General features: G+C 45.1%; 1 protein-coding gene across 6 annotated transcripts in view; it reads right to left on the bottom strand.

Annotated features, from left to right (window-relative positions):
* The window catches only part of NFATC1 (nuclear factor of activated T cells 1), a 392,300-nt gene extending 373,138 nt beyond the window's left edge, over positions 1–19,162 (bottom strand). The window contains exon 1 of one of the 6 annotated variants that reach the window (XM_033934427.1): positions 18,960–19,162. In XM_033934427.1, coding sequence (XP_033790318.1) covers positions 18,960–19,092 — 133 coding nt within the window. In that variant the 5' untranslated portion in view covers positions 19,093–19,162. Of the gene's footprint in view, positions 1–13,362; positions 13,423–13,657; positions 13,829–18,959 lie in introns of those variants that run through there. The other 5 variants (XM_033934432.1, XM_033934431.1, XM_033934428.1 and 2 more) reach the window with 5 other exon arrangements.
* Between the last annotated feature and the right edge of the window lie 4,512 nt (positions 19,163–23,674).

Raw genomic sequence — 23,674 nt, 5'->3', positions numbered from 1 at the left:
CCATGTTTCAGCTTTATATTTTTTCTGTTCTTTGAGGTGTTTTTATTCATGTTATATATGTATTATTTTAGATTGATTAATCTATACCCCTGACGCAGCCTTCAATGTTAAAGCTAAAACATGGACCGTGTCGGGTACGACAAGAGTTTGAAAGGACCGGGGCAATGGAGGGTAACATGACAAGGAAAGCAATAAAAACTTACGGATTCACCTATTCCCCCGCTTAACGCCCGTATAATTAAAAAAGAAATGTAAAGTAAATATATGTTGAACTAGATCCTCTGTGCATGACAAATTAGGATGAACACACTGTATTATAATTATGGCAAATTGTAACCTGTTTTGACTATATACAGGGCGCCCACAAAAGCACTCCTTGACTTTAAATGCTTACAAAACCAAAATTTATTGGAATATTCTTTCACCTTTGAGGCTACAGTTTTATCAACTCATAAAGTTTCATATGGTATCTGTTGATTACATATAATCGATGTGCGCCCCACCTGTTACTCAGCAAACATCGATTCGATAATCAAGCTTGAACTAGACTCTCCAAAGCATAGCCAGCGTGATCGCATTTATAGTTTCAGTGATGCGTTCCTGCAGATCATCCATAGTTGCAGATAGTGGAAGTACGTACACTCTTGTCTTTCACGTACCCCCAAAGGAAAAAGTCACAAACAGTAATGTCCAGTGATCTCGGGGGCCACTTGAGGAACACCTGGTCATTTTATCTCATTGCAGCTTATAAGGGTGAAAGTGCAAGTGATTGTGTAAGATCTTGTTAACTGTGCTTTTTGGGACTTGTATTTCTGTCATCTTACTTATAAACATATTCCAATAAGTTTTGATTTTGTAACCATTTAAAATCAAGGAGTGCTGTTGTGGGCACTCTGTATTATGGGATAAAATGAATTAAATAGACAGAAGGGGTGTTTAAATAAAAAGCTGGAGAAAGCTCAGAGCTGTCATTTAACACCTTTGGTACTGTGGCCCAATACAGGCTGGTTTTGATTGAGTTTGAAAGCCAAAATGAGGAGGAAACTGTCAGGAAACAGCAGGAAAGCAGCTGCATGAGAAACCCAAACAGTGAGGGCTTCATTTTCATGCTTTGGTTTTGCCGCTCCACCCCTCTAAGGGCAGGGGGCTTGCAGGAGGTTGCAAGGCTGCAGCTATGAACAGAAGTCTTTACACATGTCTGTCACTGCCTCTCTAGACATGTGCCTACAGGGGGATATGCTTTCCAAGGGTGCACTCTATTGCACTTTCAATTGTGGTATGGCCTGTGGTTACTGAGATTCTTCTCTTCCACCATGCAAGTCTCCTTCCCAACACTAAATCTACATAAATACTGTTTGCTCAGAAAATGCCACAAGAGACAAGACGGCACATGGTTATGGAAACAAAATATGTATTTAGAGCATATCCTAGAAGCGGAACAGCAGATGGTCTCTTTTATCCCCAGTCCAAGATATACCTATTACCAGGGCTCTCAGTAAAATTTACTGATCTCAAATCTGTAAACAAATAGGGGCTCATAATTTAAAAAAAAACAACATAAAAAGTCTAAAAAAGTGACCTAAATGGGTACTTAGACGATCAAAAAGCCTGATTGTCCAAGTACCCATAATCAAAGCTGGTTTTAGACATATCTAAAACCAGCTTAGGCCTTTCCCCTGCCTCTAAACGCATAGAGCAAAAAGAGGCGTTTTTAGAGGAGGGGAAAGGGCAGGCGGTGGGCGGGAGGTGGGCTGACCTAGACCTAGGCGTACTGCAGGTTGCCTAGTCGGCACTTATACGTTTTGACTTAGACCAAGTCACAACAGATATAAGTGCTGAAAAAGGGCACGCTGAGCTGATGGCGGCTGGTGCAATTGGCTCAGCGGCCCGGCAACCTACCCTCTCCTCATCGCAACCATTGCGGCAGGAGAGATGTCTCATCTTCCCTGCCGTAAAAGTGATACCACCAAGTGCCGCCAAACGCGGCACTTGGGATCGCTAAAGAGGCAGGAGAGATGAGGCATCTCTTCTGCAGCGATCCACCCCTCCCACCGATCCGATCGGGCCAGGAGAGAGCCCAAGCCCTCTTGCCCCGCGGCACCCCAACCTTCCCTGACTTGATGGAGCAAGAGGGAGCCCAAGCCCTCTTGCCCCGGCGATCCTGGAACCTTCCCCCCGCCGATAACAATCGGGCCAGGAGGGAGCCCAAGCCCTTCTGGCCAAGGGACCCCCCTACCAGATTGGGCAGGAGGGAGCCCAACCCCTCGTGCCCAGGTGAACCTCCTACCCCCCACCCCACTAAAATACGGGCAGGAGGAATCCCAGGCCCTCCTGCCCTCGACGCACCCACGCTTCCCCCCCCCAAACCCCTGGTCGGTCCCCCACCGACCCGCAAGACCCCCCTGCCGACCCCTCGATCCCCCCACCCCCTACCTTAACATCGTTGGATGGACGGACGGGTGTCAAGCCCATCCATCAGGCAGGCCAGCCATCGCGGGAATAGCTGGCCTTAGGGCCTGACTGGCCCAGGCGGCTCAAACCCCACCTACATGTGGGACCTGAGGTGCCTGGACCAACCGCAATAGGCCCAGTAGCTTTTGACCCCTCCTGTGGGCAGGGTTTGAGCTGCCTGGGCCAATCAGGTGATGGCTGGCCTGACGGGCTTGACACCTGTCCGTCCAGCCAACAATGTTAAGGTAGTGGGGGATTGGGGGTGGGGGGGATCGAGGGGTCAGCAGGGGGCCTTGCGGGTCGGCGGGGGAGCCGATAGGGGGTTCGAGCGGGCAAGCATGGGTGCATCGAGGGCAGAAGGGCCTGCAATCCCTCCTGCCCGTATTTTAGTGGGGGTGGGGGGTAGGTGGTTCACCTGGGCAGGAGGGGTTGGGCTCCCTCCTGCCCGATCTTGTAGGGGAGTGTTGCATGGCCAGGAGGGCTTGGGCTCCCTCCTAGCCCAATCGTTATCGGCAGGGGGAGGGTTCCAGGATTGCCGGGGCAAGAGGGCTTGGGCTCCCTCTTGCCCCGATCGTAGTCAGGGGTTCGGGGGCTCGCGGGGCAAAAGGGCTTGGGCTCCCTCTTGCCCTGATCGTAGTCAGGGAAGGTCAGGGTGCCGCGGGGCAAGAGGGCTTGGGCTCCCTCTTGCCCCGATCGTACTCGGCAGGGCTAGGAGGGCTTGGTCTCTCTCCTGGCCCAAATGTTGGGGGGGGGGGGATTCTGTAACCGGTGTGGTTTTTGACAGACACCGGTTACAGAATCCAGCTTTTAGGCAAATGACTGGCTCCTCCTTTGCCTAAAAGCTCTTGTGTTGGGCTTTGGGACTTAGACTGTTTTTGGTTGATTATATGTTATTAGTGTAGACTTAGTGGTGGTCTGGGTGTTTAAACAGCTGAACGTAGAGGCAGGCTATTATAAAAAAAAAAAAAAAAACTCCTTTTGGACTTTTGTTTGTTTGATAATGGACATTTTCCCTGCTTCTACTTTCAACGTTTAAGGCCTTAGGCCAAAAGGGGTCTTAGGCTTTTTTTGATTATGCCCCTCATAGGCTCTGGCCTATGTGTGAAGATAGTCGGACTCTTTAGCCTGTAGTAATCAGTTACTTACTAAAGAAACATAGCAGTGATGCCAACAAAGCTGTTATAATATATAAAAATTATCAACAAAATTTCATAATATATAAGCAATTTAAACATGTTTGTAGAAGCTGAACTATACTCTTCAGTTTTTACAGGGAAACTGAACACTGGAAAACAAAGCAAGGAAAATTCTGTGGGATTCTGGGAATTCTTTAGTGGGGGAAAGAGGAAGGGTCTCCACTGCAAGTCTGGAACAGAACTGTGGTAGTCAGGGTCAGATTTTTGTGTACGGTGGCCCCTAAGCTGTAACATTTAATAGGTCCCCCTTCAAGTTGGAAGTGAAATTTAGGTGTAATAGTTTTCCATGCTCATGATAGAGTATGCATAAAATGCACATTACATGCAAACATTTTTATTATTAAAGTTACGCCTCTAAACGCATAGAGCAAAAAGAGGCATTTTTAGAGGAGGGGAAAGGGCAGGCGGTGGGCGGGAGGTGGGCTGACCTAGACCTAGGCGTACAGCAGGTACAACCAAACGTTTTGACAGGTTGCCTAGTCGGCACTTATACGTTTTGACTTAGACCAAGTCACAACAGATATAAGTGCTGAAAAAGGGCACGCTGAGCTGATGGCGGCTGGTGCGATCGGCTCAGCGGCCCGGCAACCTACCCACCCCTCACCGCAACCATTGCGGCAGGAGAGATGTCTCATCTTCCCTGCTGTAAAAGTGATACCACCAAGTGCCGCCAAACGCGGCACTTGGGATCGCTAAAGCGGCAGGAGACTAGGGGACACTCGGCGTTACAGGGAAATATTTTAAAACCAATAGGAGGAAATATTCTTTTCACTGAGAGAGTAGTTAAGCTCTGGAAAGCATTGCCAGAGGTTGTGGTTAAGAGAGGTTAACAGCTGGTTTTAAGAAAGGGTTGGACAATTTCCTGGAGGAAAAGTCTATAGTCTGTTATTGAGACAGACATGGGGGGGAGCCACTGCTTGCTCTGGATCGGTAGCATTGAATGTTGCTACTATTTGGATATTTGCTGGTACTAGTGACCTGGATTGGCCACCAGAAAGATGGGCTATTGGGCTAGATGGACCATTGGTCTGACCTAGTATGACTATTCTTATGTTCCCTGGCTAACTTTTGCATCTTGGCTGCCTGTGGCCTAGAGGGGAGAGAGATAGTGCCAGGAAGAATGCTGAAGAGGGTGATGCACACGTGGCTCATAATTTTTGATGGAGTAAAAAAATAGATTCACTTGTACCCATTCTACAGCACTCAGGATTTTATAGACTTCAATCATATCTCCCCTCAGCCGTTTCTTTTTCAAGCTGAAGAGTCCTAACCTCTTTAGTCTTTCTTCGTACTAAAGGAGTTCCATCCCCTTTATCATCTTGGTCACTCTTCTTTGAACTTTTTCTAGTTCCACTATATCTTTTTGGGGATAAGATGACCAGAATTGATTGCATCAAGGTGAAGTTGCACCATGGAGTGATACAGAGGCATTATAACATTCTTAGGGCTCTTTTTACTAAACGGCACTAAAGGATTTCAGTGTGTGCCGGTGAGGTAAATGCTCCATTCATAGAATTCCTGTGAGGGTTAGAACATTTACCGCACTGGCCTGCACTAAAAACCTCTAGTGTCGTTTAGTAAAACCCATCATTAGTCTTGTCAACTATTCCTTTTTTAATAATTCCTAGCATCCTGTTTACTTTTTTGGCTGCTACCGCATGTTGGACGGATGGTTTCAGTGTATTATCTACAATAACACCCAGATTCATTTTCTTGGGCACTGACCCCCAAGGTGGGCTCTAGCATCTGGTAACTATGATATAGTTATTCTTCCCAATGTGCATCACTTTGCATTTGTCCACATTAAATTTCATCTGCCATTTGAACGCCCAGTTTCTTAAGTCTGCCTCCAATTTTTCACAATCTGTATGTGCTTTAACAATTTTGAACAGTTTAGTATCATCTGCACATTTAATTATCTCACTCATCGTTCCAATTTCCAGATCATTTATAAATAAATTAAATAGCACCAGTCCCAGTACAGATTCCTGCGACACTCCACTATTTACCCTCCTCCATTGACAAACATGGCCATTTAACCCTACCCTCTGTTTTCTATCCAATAACCAATTCTAAATCCACATTGCCTCCTATCCCATGACTCTTTCATTTCCTCAGGAGTTTTTCATGAGGAACTTTTGTCAAAAGCTATTTAAAAATCTAGATACACTACATCACTGACTCACCTTTATCCACATGTTTATTCACACCTCCAAAGAAGTCAATCAAATTGGTGAGGCAAGATCTCCCTCGGCTGAACCCATGCTGACCCTATCCTATTAAATTATGTTTGTCTACGTGTTCCACAGTTTTATTTTATATAATTGTTTCCACTATTTTGCCTGGCACTGAAGTCAGGCTTACCGTTCTGTAATTTTCCAGATCTCCCCTGGAACCCTTTAAAAAAATTAGAGTAACATTGGCCACCCTCCAATCTTCAGGTACTACAAACGATTTTAGTAACAAGTTACAGATCTCTAGCAGGTCAGCAATTTCATGTTCTTTCAGTGCCCTGGGATGTGTACCATCTGGTCCAGGTGATTAATCACTTTTTAACTTGTCAATTTGGCTTAGTACATCTTCGAGATTCACCAAGATTTCTTTCAGTTCCTCTGCATCATCACCCTTGAAAACCATTAACAGTTCAGGTAGATCTCTTACATCTTCTTCCATAAGGACTGAAGCAAAGAATTCATTCAGTCTATCTATGGTGTTGCCCTCCCTGAGCGCCCCTTTTGCTCCTTGATCATCCAGTGGTCCCACAGATTCCCTCACAGGTTTTCTGCTTCCGATGTACCTAAAAAAATTGTTACTATGAGTTTTTGACACTTTGGCAAGTTTCTCTTCATATTCTTTCTTAGCTTTCTGTAGCAATGCTTTGCATCTAACTTGTGAGTGCTTATGTCTCTTCTTATTTTCTTCATTTGGATCCTTTTTCCATTCTTTAAATTATTTTTTTTTTTTACTCTAATAGCCTCTTTCACTTCACCTGTTGACCATACCAGCTCTTATTTTCTCTTTTTTTTTTTCTACCTTTGTTAATACTTGGAATACATCTGGTCTGGGCTTCCACAATGGTAATTTTTAAATAACATCCATGTCTGGTTTACAGTCCTAACCTTTGCCACCAATCCTTTTAGCTTCTTTTTTAATCATTCTCCTCATTTTATTGTAGTTGCCCTTTCAAAAATTAAATTCCGCTACAGTAGATTTCTTTAGTGACGTCATTCTACAGTAGATATCAGCTCAAATTTGATCACGTTATGATCACTGTTTCCCAGCGGATCCAATACAGTTACCTTCTGTACTATGCCCTGCATTCCACTAAGGACCAAATTTAAAATAACTCCCCCTCTTGTTGGTTCCTGAAACAGCTGCTCCAAGAAGCAGTTATTTGATGTCTAGCACTCCCTGATGTAACATTTATCCAGTCAATGTTGGGGTAATTAAAATCACTCCCACTATTAAGGTAGCACATTTATAAAGTCATATTCTATTATGAAGATGTGCTAGCACCAGTCTGGGAAGGCTTAAGGAAAATTTGCCAGAAATCCCTAACACAATAAAGAACAAAGAAAAAAAAAAGTGGAGAAAAAAAAAACAGTTCATCTTCATGGATCTTAAAAAACTCCATATTCTAAAGTAAGTTCTTTATAGCAGTTTTTTTTCCATTGGGCTGCCCCAAAAACACTTTCAAGATTAACAGCTTATTTCTTCAGCCTATCTCAAACTCTATTGGAAGTTAATTAATGCCACAGTTCAACAATTCAAGCAGGGCATGCATATAATGTAATTAAACTTAGCTGTATTTTCTCCTGATCACACTCTAGCTGCAGTGCCAGCACTGGACACTCAGCAGTTTCCAAGGATCCACTATGCCGATGACTCAAAGGCTACAACTCGCTGTTTCACTTTCCTTCTCGGATTAGATAGCGTCACAGTTTGCACCTCAGTAGGGCTCTCGGGCAGTAAACTCTTCACCCAACAAATAAATCTCTGTTGGGCATCTCTGCTGTGTCAGGGGTAGCACACAATATCATGCAGAAATCCCCGTCGAAAGATTCTTTCAGACAATTTACAGAACTTCCTAGAAAAAGCGGCTAAGCCTCTAATTACAATCACCCATTATTATACTGTTGCCCAAATTGCCAACTTTCCGAATCTTTGAAAACATTTCTTCATCTGTCTGCTCATTCTGTCCCGGGAAACAATAGTATAACCCTACCTTGTATATTCCTTCCCTTGCATACATGAAATTTCTATCTTCATGGATTCCACACTGCTATGTCATGCAGAATGTTTATTTTGTTTGATTCAATTCCCTCTTTAACATATAGCACAACTCCCCCCCCCCTCCAATTTGATCTACTCCTTGCGATATAATTTATACACAGGTAACGCAATGTCTCATTGATGGTCCTCCTTCCGCCAGGTCTTTGAGATGCCTATTATATCTACCTCATCATTCAGTGCTATATACTCTCTCCTATTATATTTTTTAGGTTTCAAATTTTCTTTTTCCTTGTATCCGCAGCCTGCTGAGAAGATGACAGGGATAATTTGAGTCCTTTACTCTGCCTTCCTCATAAACATACCTGGCTTTCTTTCACCACTATTGAAACCTCCCTATTGGTACTCCCTAAAAATCTTGTTTCAATAGTATCCTTCAATGATACCCCACATTGAACCTTCTGCTCCTGGACAACTGTCAGCTCCACTCCCCCCCTCAATCTCAGTTTAAAAGCTGCTTTTATCTTCTTTTAAAATTTTAGTGCCAGCAGCCTGGTTCCAAGACAGCTGGCTCTTCCCCAGCACTACCTAAAATTCTATCTAAGTGACACGTGGTATCCGCCACCTTTGCACCAGGCAGGCAAGTGACCAGACATTCCTCATGCCCACCAGCCACCCAGCTATGTACTGTACATGCCTAATTGAATCACCAACTACAACAGCTGTCCTAACTCTTCCCTCCTGAGCAGAAGCCCCTGGAGACACATCTTCAGTGTAAGAAAATATTGCATCCCCTGGTGGGCAGGTCCTAGCTACAGAATTATTTCCTACTTCATCAGGGTAATGCTCTACTTTTAGGAGACCTCCCTCCTCTAAGGCAGCACAGGGGCTACTAGACTGGAGGTAGGACTTCTCTACAACGTCCCTGTAAGTCTCCTCTAAGTACTTCTCTGTCACCCTCAGCTCCTTCAAGTCTCCTACTCTAGCCTCAAGGGAATGGACTCATTCTCGGAGAGCTGGGAGCTCTTTGCAGAAAGCACATATATACTGTATAACTTATTGTCAGCTGGGAGATAATCATACATGTAATAGTGTAAAAGACTGGATAAGCATCCCTCTTGCTGTTGGACTACTGCCTGCATCTTATTATTGAGCTGATTAATTAAACCCTATTAAGGTACTAGGAATATATTAGACCAGGGGTGCCCAATACATCGATCGCGATCAACTGGTAGATCGGGAAGGCAACACTCATGTTGCTGTCCCGATCTACCGGGCCGATCAGCCTTCCTCTCCCCGAAATCCCCCACCGCCGCCCCAAGCTCTCCCTGCAGAAGCATCGGACCAACCAACATTCCTCTCCCCGACGTCAATTCTGATGTCAGAGAGGAAGTTCTGGGCCAGCCAATTGCTGCCTGGCTGGCCCGGTACTTCCTCTCCGACATCAGAATTGACGTCGGGGAGCGGAATGCTGGTCAGCGAGACGCTTCGTCATGGAGAGCTTGGGGCGGTGGTGGCTTGGGGGCCTGTTCCCCGATGGGGGCGGCGGCAAACCTAGTGCTTGGGGGCCTGTCCCCGGTGTCAGGTCAAAAGCGCGCTGGGACAAAGGCGCGAGCAGACAATTGAGCGCAGCGCGGAGGCGCACGCTGAAGAAAATTACTGTTTTTAGGGCTCCGATCAGGGGGCATGGGGGGAACCCCCCCACTTTACTTAATACAGATCGCGCCGCGTTGTGGGGGGTTTGGGGGGTTATAACCCCCCACATTTTACTGAAAACTTCACTTTTTTCCTGTTTTTAGGGAAAAAGTTAAGTTTACAGTAAAATGTGGGGGGTTACAACCCTCCAAACCCCCCACAACGCCGGCGCGATTTGTATTAAGTAAACTGGGGGTGCTCCCCAACAAAAAACCCCGTCGGAGCCCCTAAAAACAGTAATTTTCTTCGGTGCGCACCTCCATCTTGCGCTCAGTTGTCGGCGTGCGCCTTTGTCTTCCGCGTTGTTGTCTATGAACCCCTGTCCCCTGGTTGCGGCGGCAGCGGCAGCAAACTTAGTGGCTTGGGGGAGGGCAGGGAGAAAGAAAGAAAGGGGGCAGACAGGGAGACAGAAAGAAGGGGCGGCAGGGAGATAAAGAAAGAAGGGAAACAGAAAGAAAGAAGGCATGGACAGAGAGAGAAAAAAAGAAAGGGAGGCAGGAAGACAGACAGAAAGAAAGAAGGGGGCAGGGATAAAGAAAGAAAAAGTTTGGGGAGAGAATGAGGTCTGGAGGAGAGGAAGCATACAGGAGGCTGAAAGAAGGTAAGTAATATTGGATGCACAGTCAGAAGAAAGTGCAACCAGAGACTCATGAAATCACCAGACAACAAAGGTAGAAAAAATGATTTTATTTTCAATTTAGTGATCAAAATGTGTCCATTTTGAGAATTTATATCTGCTGTATATATTTTGCACTATGGCTCCCTTTTACTAAACTGAAATAGCGGTTTTTAGCGCAGGGAGTCTATGAGCGTCGAGAGCAGCGCCGGGCATTCAGCGCAGCTCCCTGCGCTACAGTTTAGTAAAAAGGGAGGGGGTATATTTGTCTATTTTTGTATGGTTATTACTGAGATAACATTGCATAGAGTCATCTGCCTTGACCTCTTTGCAAAAAAAACAGAATATGAATGATAATTAACATTTTATCTGCCTTTTAGTGTGCTTTGTGGGGTTTTTTTTTATTATTTTATTGTTGGTAGATCATTTTGACTTGGTCATTTTAAAAAGTAGCTCGCAAGCCCAAAAAGTGTGGGCACCCCTGTATTAGACTAATATAAAGGGCCTCAGGATTATATTGTATGCTTTATTTAGTGTTTGATTCTTATCAGGTAATGAAATATAGTAAGAATATGTAACAAAGGCTTTTCCTGTTGTCCTAATTAGAATAACTGATTACAAATTAGGACTATAGACCCTGCAGATTTGAAGTGCCCAACAGAATCACCAAAAATGGTAGCCCTGGGCACTCATCCATTTTTGATGAATGAGTCCACTAGTATTAGAGAAATGCCTAAGACTGTAATTTAAGGTACAGTACTCGATCATGAGATAAAAGTTACTTATGAAACAGAGGCTTCTACCGAGCATCAATACTCATCCGTCCTAATTCATAACTACCGACTTAGATTGTAAGCCTTACGGGGCATGAACCCACCGGCTGTAGCTCACCTACAGCACAGCTGCTTAAGTCTAAATTCTACTCGGCCTGCTGCTTTGTATAAAACATGTCGTCTTTCAGGGGTGGATGTCGCACAAATGACATCCTGATATAATGCTGCTAAGAGCCAGGGGTTAGTCTCACGCCACTTGTACCTGGCATTTTCTTTCCATAGATAATGTATTAAGAGAGTTTAATATAACTAGTCCACTAAATATTTTTTTAAATGGATGATATTTGGGGGGGGGGGAGTAAATAGATGAATAATTAAAAATAAAAGAGCAGCCCCCAACCAAGTCAACCAAAATCATTTCAATTTTGCATAATAGGAATTTGCACTGGTTATTGCACTTTAAAACAGAGAAAATGCAATTCTATAACCTTGTGCATGGAGTTAGGTTTGCCATAACTGCATTAGCACATAACTGCACAGAGAGCACTTACGTGAGTGCAGCAACAGCATTAGCCACGTGTAACTTACAAAGGGGTCCTTTCCCTAAGGTGCACTAGTGGATTTAGTGCACACTAAAGATCGGTGTGTTTTAAATCCATTAGTACACCTTAGTAAACGGACCCCAGAATAGTGCACATGACATGTAGCATTTAGGGGGGCTCAGTTAACTTGCCATTGACTCGGCGTAAGTAAGCTCACCTAACTTTCGGCCCTTTTTATCGAGCTGTTTTAGAGGTTTATAGCATGGGCCGGCGCCGTAAATGCTCCGACCCTCATAGAATTCCTACGAGCATCAGAGCACTTACCTCGCTGGCCCATGCTAAAAACCTCTAAAACAGCTCGATAAAAAAGATGGGGGGGGTGAGGGAATCACACACATTTCGCTTATGCCTATCTTACTAGTACTACCACTACATTACTTATTGTTCCTATAGTTTTATACATGAAATAGCATCTATGTACACAATTGCTGTGTACTTAATGTGCACCATCAGGATGCCTAATCTATGGTGGCCAGTCTACACTAAGGGCTCTTTTTGACGAAGGTGCGCTAGAGTTTTTAACGCACGCGCCGGATTAGCGCGCGCTAGTCGAAAAACTACCGACTGCTCAAGAGAAGGCGGTAGCGGCTAACGCGTGCGGCGTTTTAGCGTGCTATTCCACGCGTTAAGGTCCTAACGCGCCTCGTAAAAGGAGCCCTAAACTAACATATATGTTAGGTCAGTTAGTATATGTTAACATTCTAACACACATTAAAAAAATGTTGTTATTAAAATGTCTGAAAACCGGGAGGGGGGGGGAAGCTCAAACTAAACATTTGTGCCTGTGGATGGCCCTTCTGTAGTAGACCCAAAGCTGTGTTGGGGTCCACAGCTGCCCTGCAGACACTTTGGTTCAGCGTGTGCTATGTAGTCGGGAGGGTGAAGCCAAGACTGGCTAACACTATTACAGTGGGCATCTGTTTCAAATATTCCCAGCCCCACAGGGTCAGCTTAGTCATTAAGCAAACCAGGCAATTGCCTAGGACAGATTCTGACAGCTAGGCTAAAACAACTATCAGCCTATGGTTTGATCTGCAAGGAGGGTGGACATCTTTCAAATAGACACAATAAATAGGTTTTGGGCAATTCTTATTATAGATTAAATAAATTAATATACATGAAACAGGCATTTAAATATTTAAATAAAACTCACGTCCAATCGTGCCTTTTTACAGAATTGTTTTGGGTGGAGTGTTTGGGTTAATAGCAATTGGGGAGGGGCGGAGGCGCAAGGCTGAAGGTTTACCCTAAAGCAGTGGTCTCAAACTCGTGGCCCGGGGGCCACATGCGGCCCGCCAGGTACTATTTTGAGGCCCTCGGTATGTTTATCATAATCACAAAGGTTAAATAAAACAGTTTTTTGATCATATGTCTCTTTAGGTATAAAGGAAAGATTTATAAACTATAAAGAGCTTTACCTCATGCAAAATTGTCATTTCTTTAATAGGACATTAACTATTTTTTCTGAGGCCCTCCAAGTACCTGCATATCCAAAACCTGCAAAGGGTTTGAGTTTGAGACCACTGCCCTAAAGTAACTGTCTCTTGCACAGGAAGCACCCTCGCAGCGAGGGCTGTCACTGTCCCCAAGCCAAACTTCCTTTGCTCGGTCCCAGAGTCCGCACAGAGCTCCCCAGCCTGGACTTTCCGGCCGACAGAAACAATGCGGGAGATTTAAAAAAAAAAAAAAAGCAGGTGCAACTCTCCTCTAATTCTAGCAGCGCAAAAGTCGCGTCTGTCAAAGCAGAGTTATTGCAGCGGAGCGCAACCTCTCTCGTCTCTTTTTAATAAGTGACTCACTTGGCTAAATCTGTCTTTTGGCAGCTTCCGAGGGCCAGGCTGCGAGACGCGCTTTTTCACAGCTAGCAGTTTAATTGAATAAGCACAGTGTTAAAAAAAAAAAAAAAAAAAGCAACACCACAGTCCTGTCAAGCGTCCACCCGAAGGAAACGGAAGATCCCCCTCTCGCTCTTTTACCTCCTAAGCTAACTGCGCTCTGCGCGCGCCAAGGGGAGGACGCCAGCCCCGAAGTTAGTTTTAAGGCCGTCCGCACACACCACATGGAAAAAAAACAGTCACGCGGGAGCTCTCTTACCAACCTCTGCCACCGCCGCCGAGATCGTCGCTCTGGTTAAATTCGAAGAGAAAGTCAAAATCAAACTCCTGCTCTTCCCCCGGGGCGCTCATGGCGGAGGGAGGGGCGGTCGCAAGAAAAATCGAAGAACGCGAGCCGCGTTCGCGAACGTCCGAACGAAACGAAACGAAAGAAACAAAAAAAAAAAAAGCCCGCCTCCCTCGGCGAGCTGAGCCGCTCTCCCTCGCAGGCCGCCGGCCGATCGCTCTGCCCTCTTCCTCCTCTCACCTAGCGCCTTATGTTCCGCTCCCCCCCCCCTCCTCCTCGCTTTTGTTGATATTTCCGGGCTTTGCATACACACTGCCTCCCTCCCCTCCCCCCCGGCCCGGCTTGGCGCTTCGGCCACCTTGTTTCTAATTTCAGCCGCTCCCTTTCAAGTGCTGTGAGTAGAGAACATCTCTTTATTTATTTCATAACGGAAAGTACTCCCCACCCCCCAACACCTCCACCAAATATGCATCTAGCGCCGCCAGCTAAGCGACCCATCTGAATTTCAGCTGTGGGCAGGCACGTGGAGGCTGTGCGGCTCTTGGATGTCGTCTTTGCGTGATTTTATTCGGATTTGTGTTTAAAAATGAGGAAAATATAGAGCCAGCCGGGGGGGACCTCCCCCCCCACCACTAGCAACAGGCTCCATCGTTCAGGAACTCTGGTTATCCATAGACTGAGGTTTGGAGGAGTCTCTCTGCCCTAAAACAAAGTATTTTTGGAAAATGTTATTTAATTTGTCGAATGGAGTGTTTTTTCCCCACCCTACCTGACAAGGTGCTGCATTCACATTTTGCGTTGGTGCTGCACGATCTTTGAAGTCCACTGCTCTCCCCCCTTACTCGTCTTATTTACTATCAATAACTTGTATTTCTTTCCCCATTTTTTCCCTTTCTTATTATATGTTTTGTCAGGTCAGTCGTATTTATTTGGTTTGTTTTCCCTAGAAACTTGTAATTTTACTATTTTGTACATTGCTTAGAATTTGAATAAGCCATTAATCAAATCCATAATAAACTTGAAAACTATCTACTTTTTACTCTACACACAAATGTTTTGTAAACTGTAAACGATGAATTGATCATGTCCGAGCCCTCGCGGTGTGATATAAGCGTGCAAATACCCGTGAGTTGCCCTCTTCAAGATACCACAACTCTTTACATGAAAACCTGAGGCCATTTGAATAAATATAGTTCTGATTTCTGCTGCTCTATTTTTGTCCTACAAACGTCCCTCTTCCAAAGCTTAGTAGTTCACTTTTTGTTCAGTTGCAGCACCCACTAGTGCCAACAGCTATGAAAATATACAAACCAAAATATTCATAAAATCACTTTTGTTCAAGGACATGGCATGGAATTGATCCCTGCATGTTATAAGAATTTTCAGATACTTCACTAAATTCATACTACAGTACTTAGAACCTGAAGCAATAAACACTATTACGCGGGATCTTATAATTCAGGTTACTATTTGGGTTTTCTTTTAGTAAAATATAGGAATTTAAATGAGATGGGAGTGAAATAAGTAGCTTTCACGTGTTCAGCTGTTTTGCTGAACTCACCACCATTTTCTGTAGGGGAAATTCCCCTTTGCTTCTTTGCATGCCAGTTGGGATCTATTGTATAGAATGCAAGTTCCCAAAGTAAAATAACTTTTAACCATGAAAGTGTTGAGAACATCTCCGACATATCCTGGCAGGGGGAGGCTCATGTCTGTCATGGTACGTGCAAAATTTAAAAAAACATTAAAAAGAGAACGGCTGAACAAACACACTTATGTAGGGCTCGAGGCCTAACATTTAGGGATACTTTCAAGCTTAAATCAACTACCATATACTTGAACTCTGTTCATAAAAACACTCCTGGACTATGAAAAAAATATGGGGGGGGGGGGTTAATCAAGCTTGTCTGCATCTCCTCTTCTTGTCTTGATGAGCAATGACGTTCCATCAGTAGCTCAGAAAAGCAAAGTTGTAGCTATTGGTAAAAGATAGGAGTTTACTGGAGACAGTATTCCATGGTCTTTTTTGAATAAATCGGATTGCAACAGAACTGTTGGATAAAATTTGACAGCTAAAAAAAGAACGAAAGAAATTTGTAGCACCTTCCAAATTCAGTTATTAAAACACCCCCCTCCCGCCAGGTGCCAATAGTGTGGCCTATCAGATAGCCAAAATCATACAGGGCGTCCAGCCTCCACTACCTGCTTTATTTTTCTCTAGCTTCTTGTCTTCGTTAGGGCATGAGCAATAATTCATTTATTACTAATACCCAGGAGAAATGTGATCGTTTGAGCCGTGATGTCTCACCTATCTCTTGTCAAGAGGCTTTTGCCAGTTGTCCGCCATTGGGAAGATAGGCCAAGTTCCACAGATTTAGGAAGGGCTGCGTACAGTACAGCAGGGCCTAAGCCTTAGAGCTCGTGTCTAATATGATGTAAAACATTGTATGCAGTGGTGCAGTTCTCAGATAAAAAGCCTACAAAGACTTTCATCAGTGGGCAGTTTTACCACTTAAGGTACCTACATCTGAAACATGTAAGTACCTTTCGGAAATGTACCCTTTACTATGTGGAAGAGGTTTTATGAACTTTTGCAACCATTTAGGTGGCCTGCCCGCTTCACCCTCCTTGATTTTCCAAACGAAAAGGCAGGTCACCACCAAAATTACAACTTTTTGAAAACAGACCGTGCAACTCCAAGAATCTAACTGAACACCATTAAGTCGTGCAAACATTTTCCCCCCCCCCCCTCCTTTTTTTAAATGTTTAAATGTTGTAAGAAAGGGGTCCTGGAAGCACTGCACTGGCTTGATGGGGCTTTGGGACCTCATCAAAACAGAAGTTGCCCCCTTTACTCCTCGGTACACCCCATGTTGAATTGTTTGAGCGTTACAGCTAGAAGGTAGCGGTGACACTGACAATTTTACCGGCACTTAATAAACTAGAGCCCTAGGTTCGCTAAATATATATCACTCTATACTTGAGGAAATCATTTGTCAGGGGTTCAGGATCTTCTCCAAGAAAAAAAATATTGTATCTACAGATAATGTGTTCAAATATAATTTAAATTGCCATGTCCATTACCACGTCCATTAAATATTGCACTTGATGATATCTGGCTATCTGATGATTCGATACAAATTTCATTCCATATGTCTACCGATGCATTCTGGATTTCCCAGTTTAGCATATGTATGGTGTGTAATTTTAAGATAGGGTCATCTCCAAAGCAGACAAAGACATGGGGAGAGGGCCTACACTATTTAACAAAAGCTTTATGTTAATGTTCTCTTTTGAGAGCTCTGCATATTTCAAAGTATAGTAATATTGATTAGCCTCTAAGTCCAATCAGCTTCAGATAGCCATTGCAATATCTATAAGACACTTTAAATCTAATTCCCATCAACAGAAATGTGAGAAACTCATTCTATATTGTGTGACGGTTTTCATCCAGTCACGTCTGCCTTAATTTGCAAATAGCCCAGCAGTAGAATGCATTACTATATTTCTGGATTTCATCGTTTCTTACAGAATATCATCATCGTACACTAATTCGGCCGAATTACTACAAACACATTCCAGTCTGTGAAATTATGTTCTAACGGAAACATACAAAGTAGAAAGGTACCATCATCGATAATGGAAAAAAAAAAGTGCAGAAAGAGGCATTTTGGTTTTCCAAAAAAGTGACATGTGTAGATAAGAAAATCCCCAATAGATCTTTTGGAAGGGATATACAGTACATGCAATATTTTTATGATCAACAGAGAGCAAAGGCATGAGCCTTACCTTACAGAAAATAGGTGTTCAAGAAAAGAGGCCAGACATTGCATTTCACACCTTACCTTAAATAAAACACTTTTTCAACGTAATTTGACGATAGCCAACAGTCTTTTGCTGTTTGGAAAAATTAATGCTCAGCAGGATATAGTTAGACCAATCTATGAACAATTACACACACACACACATATATATGTCTTCACTGTTCTTAAAACGTGGAGGGTCTTTTTAAACAAGGGGAGGCTGTTCTGTGGATTGATTTGACCCTACTCAGTGCCTCCTGCAAAAGGCAGGTAAATTTTTTGAAGGCCTTTCTGAGTGACTGCACTAGTAGAAATTGGAAAGGAGGTGCACCTGTTCTAAGAAGCCTCAGTGTACTCTGCCCGCTTACTTTAGGGGAGAGGAGGCAAAGGAAGTTAATTGGGGTGGGGGGAGCCAATTCAGCATTACAACATGCAACTTTTGTGGGATGGCTGCCCCTCCCATGTTACATTTCTGTTCAGAAGGAATGTTAGCTATCAAGCCATACTAAATGGCAAAAGAGTAAAAGGCTATATAATTGATACTATTAACGTCATATAAAACAGTTATTGGCTTTGCTTCCTTATGATAACTGAGGGCAAACGACCACGAAACTCCAAAAGGTTAGGATGGACTATTAGACAGCTCCTTCCATCATCACACTACACCCTAAAGACAGCAATCCTGTATCTGCCCGGACAGGCATTCAGAATCTATCCAAATACTTTCGATGGCCACCCCCGCCTTGAGAAAGCAAAATGACAGGCCAAGTTGCAGTACTCCTTTTAAGGCATAAAAATACATTTTAAAGAGTCATAACCTCAAGGATTCCTCCTCTAGAATCAACGGAACGTAACCTCTTTTACTACAGATGGATGCAATTCGTTTTAACACATCTTCAAGTAGCCTGCATAAGTAGGACTCTTTCAACTTTAAATGCTGATCTCTACTGAGAATGCAAAAAAAAAAAAAAAAAAAAAGGTTTGTTTGTTGCACACAACGCTTTATTCGAGTTCATCATAATTTCATGCGATGAAGTGTTAGAAGCAATTCAACCTGCCTTGACTCGTGAAGCTGCAGCTATTTCTACGAAATGTGACATTTCTGCAACTTCTGCCTAAAGCCACACAACTATTGCTCGCCCTGCTCGGAGCGCAGAGTCCGGAGCGCTGCTTCCCCCCCCCCCCCCGGAACTCCAGCCAAAGAAACCGGGTTTGGGTCGCACGAGTTGACACCCGGGCTCGTGAGATTCCGAAGCCCGGGCCAAGCTCATGCACGGCAGAGGGGAGAGCAGACACCTATTGGGCAAGATGCAACAGCCACAAGAAAGGACTGGATGGGGCGGGGGGGGGATGCCACCCTTATGCCCGTGTGTCCGTCCCCCCCCCCCCCCCGTCTAGGTGGGCGACTGCCAGCAGGCGCAGTGCAAAAGGGTGGGGGGAGAGAGGGGATGGCAGAGCTGAGAGTACCGTACCTTCCTCGGCAGACTTCATGCTGGGGATGGAGGGGTAGAAGAAGGCGCGCGAGTCCCAGGCTTCTCTCACACGGGCTGGGGCCAGCGGACCGAGCGGAAGACTGGCAGGAGCAGGGAGACTCTGGCGGGGCATCCACGCTGCGGTGCGCTGAGTCCCGGAGGAGGAGGAGGGGGGATGCGATGGGTTTGGGGGGGGGGGATTGCCCCTTTCTCCAGGTGGAAGGTGGAGCGTTCTGAAGAGGGGGGGGGAGGAGGTGGGGGTTTTGCCTCTCTCACAGTCCCTCTCAGCTCAGGGCTGTTTATTCTGCTCGGTGACTTTCGCAGAGTCTCCAGGTCTCTCTCTGACGCACGGCCGCTGCTGCCTTTTTAAAGCTGGAAAACACCCCCCCTCCCCTCCCCTCCCTCCCCGCCCCGGGTGACGTCACGGACCTGCCAGCTCCTCTCCTGTGCGAGCGTGTGTGAGGAGACGGCTGGAGCCAAACCTTGACAGAAGCTGTGTGTAAAAAAAAACAAAAAAAATCTGGCAGCGGGGAAAAGTGTGTGTGTGGGGGGGGGGGGGGGGGAGCTGCCCTTACTCTCTCCTGCTGCCCTCTGAACATTTTAAGGAGCCAGCAAGATCACACACTCACTCAAGTCTGAACCGGTGGCCCTTGAAAGAATACAGCGATTTGCAAACGTGTACACGCATAAAAAAAAGTCTGTGTGTGTGTTTCCTGAAAGAAAAAAAAAAAAAAGGGGGGGGGAGGGAGAGCTCTCGCATGCTAAGATCATTATGTAAAGTCCTAGGTTTCCCCGCCATGGAAAGTTGGATAAGCACAAAATCTGGCAGACAGCAGAAAGGAAAATCCCGTTCTGTTAAATGAGTAAAACTGGACAGATTTTATTTCAATCAGACTATTCCTCACATGGCTGAGGAGAGCACTGTTTTCCTTTTAAATTGTGCTTCATAATTCCCAGTGTAGCTAATGGCTTCAGGGTTTCCGCTCGCATCTCAAATATGGCGCGCTGGCGCTTTTCTTTCTACACACAAGTACATCCCTGACACTTGGAAGGGACAAGTGTCGGAACTGAATTGGCGGGAATTTCTTTTCCTAGCACACACGGCCGTCCTTCACTTTCCGCCTCTACTATGCACCGCGAATTTTTAGCTGCCAAAGTCAGGCTTGATTTTTTTTTTTTTTTTTTTTCATTGCTGGACAGAAGAAATCCCTGTTCAGGAGCGGTTAAAAGTCTGGTGTCTAGAAAATGGGATTATCTATTGCACAATGCTAGTATGTGGTTTGATCTTAGCCTTTTAAACGTCTGTTTATAACACCAGAAAAGGGGGCGATTGCTTAATATTTGGGGGCACATTAGTGTATTCGATCATTATATAGAAATGCTGAATACATAGAAAAGGATCACGTCCTAGATTGGGTCTCTCTAATCCAAACCTAAATCCCACATACTCTTCTGAGTATAACAGAATTTGGAGAATGACATTTTAAATGCAAAAGGCAGACAGACTTCTACAGATGCTTGAGGAATCACAAGTGACTATGGCAGGAAACAGTGTTATTAATTATTCTAATTATGTATCATCATTTACTAGCCAGCAGAGAAGACGACAAAAAAAAAAGGAGACAGCCTTCTCTTGAATATGTAAACTATTTCCATCCAGTAACTTTTTTTTTAATGAAATAAAAAGGTATTTATGTTTTCAGTTTGTCCTTCTGTCCATTCATGACACTGACCTTAAAGACTGGGACCCACCATGCAGAAAAAATACAGCCTACAGTATAAGTAGTGGGGGCCAAGACCAGTGCCCATCTCGGCAGCCCAGAGACCACCAAAGTTTATCATCCTCGGAGACTGACGAAGAGGCGATCAAACAGGTCAGTTGCACAAAACATGGAGAGGATAGGATGAGAGAAGAGGTGGCGGGGAAGGGTTGTAGGAAGGGGTGGGTGGAGTCCCCTTCATTCCTCCCCCCCCCCCATATACACCGCCTCCCCACCACATAACCAGGCATACATTCCCCTCATGCAAACCCAGTCCCCAAACACACCTCTACCTGCATTGGTTGCCGATGGAGGCACGTGTAAAGTTTAAGTTTGGATGCTTTTGCTTTAAGGTACTATTCGATTTGGCCCCTAAATATATAACTGACCTTTTCTCTTTTTCAACCAATAGACATAAGAGAAGCTCACACTTGAATTTTGTTTCTCCACCAGGTTGGAGGATGTAAATTTAAAAGACATCTTTTCTCACATCAGGCAGCATTATGGGTTAAAGATCTGGAACAACTGCTTATGCTTGCTACTACCTATGGGGAATTTAGGAGACACCTAAAAACATATCTGTTCCTGAAGTACTAAGGTAACTGATTTGTACAATCTTTCCCACAATAACTGATCTCTAGAGCTGTTAGTCACTAGTTTTTAACTTTGTTAGTTCTACTCAATTTGTAGCATTTTCAATCATTGTACACCGCATAGAACTTCACGGTCCTGCGGTATACAAACTGTTATTATTTATTTATTTACTGACGGGAGAATTTACCATAGGCTGGGTAGACAAGTGCTTAGTGTAATCATGAAATGGGACAAATGTCATGCTGTTTGAGACACTACAGTTTTGCATCATAGTCTGAGAGGAGAGGAGCCAATTGTCTACCTGCCTAGGAGTATATTCACCAGTGCTCTCACCCTCCCCCCCCTCCCCCCCCCCCCAGCAGCAGCAATATCACCACACAAACCATACACACAGAGTATATAAACAGGATGATACATACAGTACGTTCCATGGCGTCATAAAACGCTATTTCTGACTTGCCATGCAAATTCTACACTTGTGTTTACCCTCCCCCCACACCCCCTTTTCTTTATCCTTATATTTTATTATTGAATTTCTTTTATGTAAACTGCTTTGATATTCTGTTTTAGACTGCAATATATCAAAATAAATGATACAATGATTGAAAAATTTGTATCACGTTTAATGTATTTTTCAGCTGTCCAAGGTAATTTTCGTAAAGATAAAGTGTCAGGTAGAGAGCAATCAAAACCAAGGTTCTCGGTTTCAACCAAAACTGAATCAACAGAGGAAATTTGCTGTTTGGTTTTCGCCAATAATGAAACTGAAAATGGTGTCTCCCTCCACAACCCCACTCCTGGAAGAGGGTCGGCCCTCCTGGACCAGTCAGCTACCCATTCCCCCCTGACCACAACCCCACCCAAAGGCCCTCTCCAGGGCTACCTTAAGTGCCCTGGTGGTCTCTTCTGGGCAACAGTGATTCCAAGTCGCTCTTGCCTCTTCCAGTTCCTCAGCCCAAATGGCTGCTGAGACAGCTGGAGAGGTCCCTGTGACCATTTTGAGATTGGAATCAGCATGTGCAGAAGCAGTTTCTGCTTATGCTGGTTCCAATCTCAAAATAATGGCCATGGGAATTCCTGGCAGCTATTTTGGCTGAGAAACCAATGGGGGCAAAAGTGTGTGGGGATCTCTCTTGCCCAGAAGAGGCCACTAGACCATAAGGGTATTTAAATGTAAGCCTGGGAAGGGGCTTCAGGAAATCCATGGCATGAAAAGGAAATGGAGAGTGATTGGGGGGGGGGGCAGAGTTATCACAGGAAGAGAGGGGGAGAGTCTTGGATTTTGGGACATTTAGATACCAAATCTGAAATTGAAATTCAGTCGACCTCCAGTGTAAGAGGCAAACAGTGGTCTCCAGGTTTAAATCTGCTGCAATGGTTGAAAAGAAAGAAGTTCAAATAAGATTCTGTGTTGGATGATCTGGCAGAAAAATCACGGGTTTTTAACTGCAAATAAAATCTAGCAGATTGTTCTGTTTGTTTTCAAAACAATCTTAAATGTTTTTAGAGCCCTCTTTTTAAGCAAAAGGGGTCATTTTATTTAACATAGTAGATGACAGCAGGTAAAACCCCGAATGGACCATCAAGTCTGCCCAACCTGAAGCCCTCTCCAGCCCATCCTCAACCAAACCTCCTATCCAGTATCTCTATCCCTCCTCCAAACCATCCCTTGTGTCCAATTTCTCTCCCTTTCTGTACCTTCCCTCACTAAATCCCATGGTCCATCATCTCTCTCCCTCTCCTCTATTTTCGGACCCGTTATTTCTTCCCCCCTAAAGTCTGGCATATGCACATCTCTTTGAACACCCCCTTCCCTCTGTGTCCTTCTTCACCAGGGTCCCCCCCAAAGGCCTGTCCCCCCCTTGAAGGCCTGCACCCCCCTTGAAGGCCTGCACCCCCCCCGAAGGCCTGCACCCACCCCCTTGTAGGCCTGTCTCCCCCTTAAAGGCCTGCCTGCCTGTCCCCCCTTGAAGGCCTGCCTGTCTTGCCCCATGAAGGCTTGTCCCCCCCCCTTTAAGGCCTGCATCTCCCCCTGAAGGCCTGTCCACCCCCTTGAAGGCCTGTCCCCCCCCTTAAAGGCCTGCCTGCCTGTCCCCCCCTTGAAGGCCTGCCTGCCTGCCTGTCCCCCCCCCGAAAGCCTGTCTCCCCCCATGAAGGCTTGTCCCCCCCTTTAAGGCCTGCATCTCCCCCTGAAGGCCTGTCCCCCCCCCTTTGAAGGCCTGCACCCCCCTTGAAGGCCTGCCCCCCCCCCCCGAAGGCCTGCACCCCCCCAAAGGCCTGCACCCCTTTGAAGGCCTGCCCCCCCCCTTGAAGGCCTGTCCCCCCTTGAAGGCCTGCTTGCCTATCCCCCACCGAAAGCCT

The sequence above is a fragment of the Geotrypetes seraphini genome, chromosome 2, assembly GCF_902459505.1.
Source record: "Geotrypetes seraphini chromosome 2, aGeoSer1.1, whole genome shotgun sequence".
NCBI lineage: Eukaryota > Metazoa > Chordata > Amphibia > Gymnophiona > Dermophiidae > Geotrypetes > Geotrypetes seraphini.
Note: the sequence above shows the minus strand (reverse complement) of the source record. Positions and strands in the feature narration are given on the sequence as shown.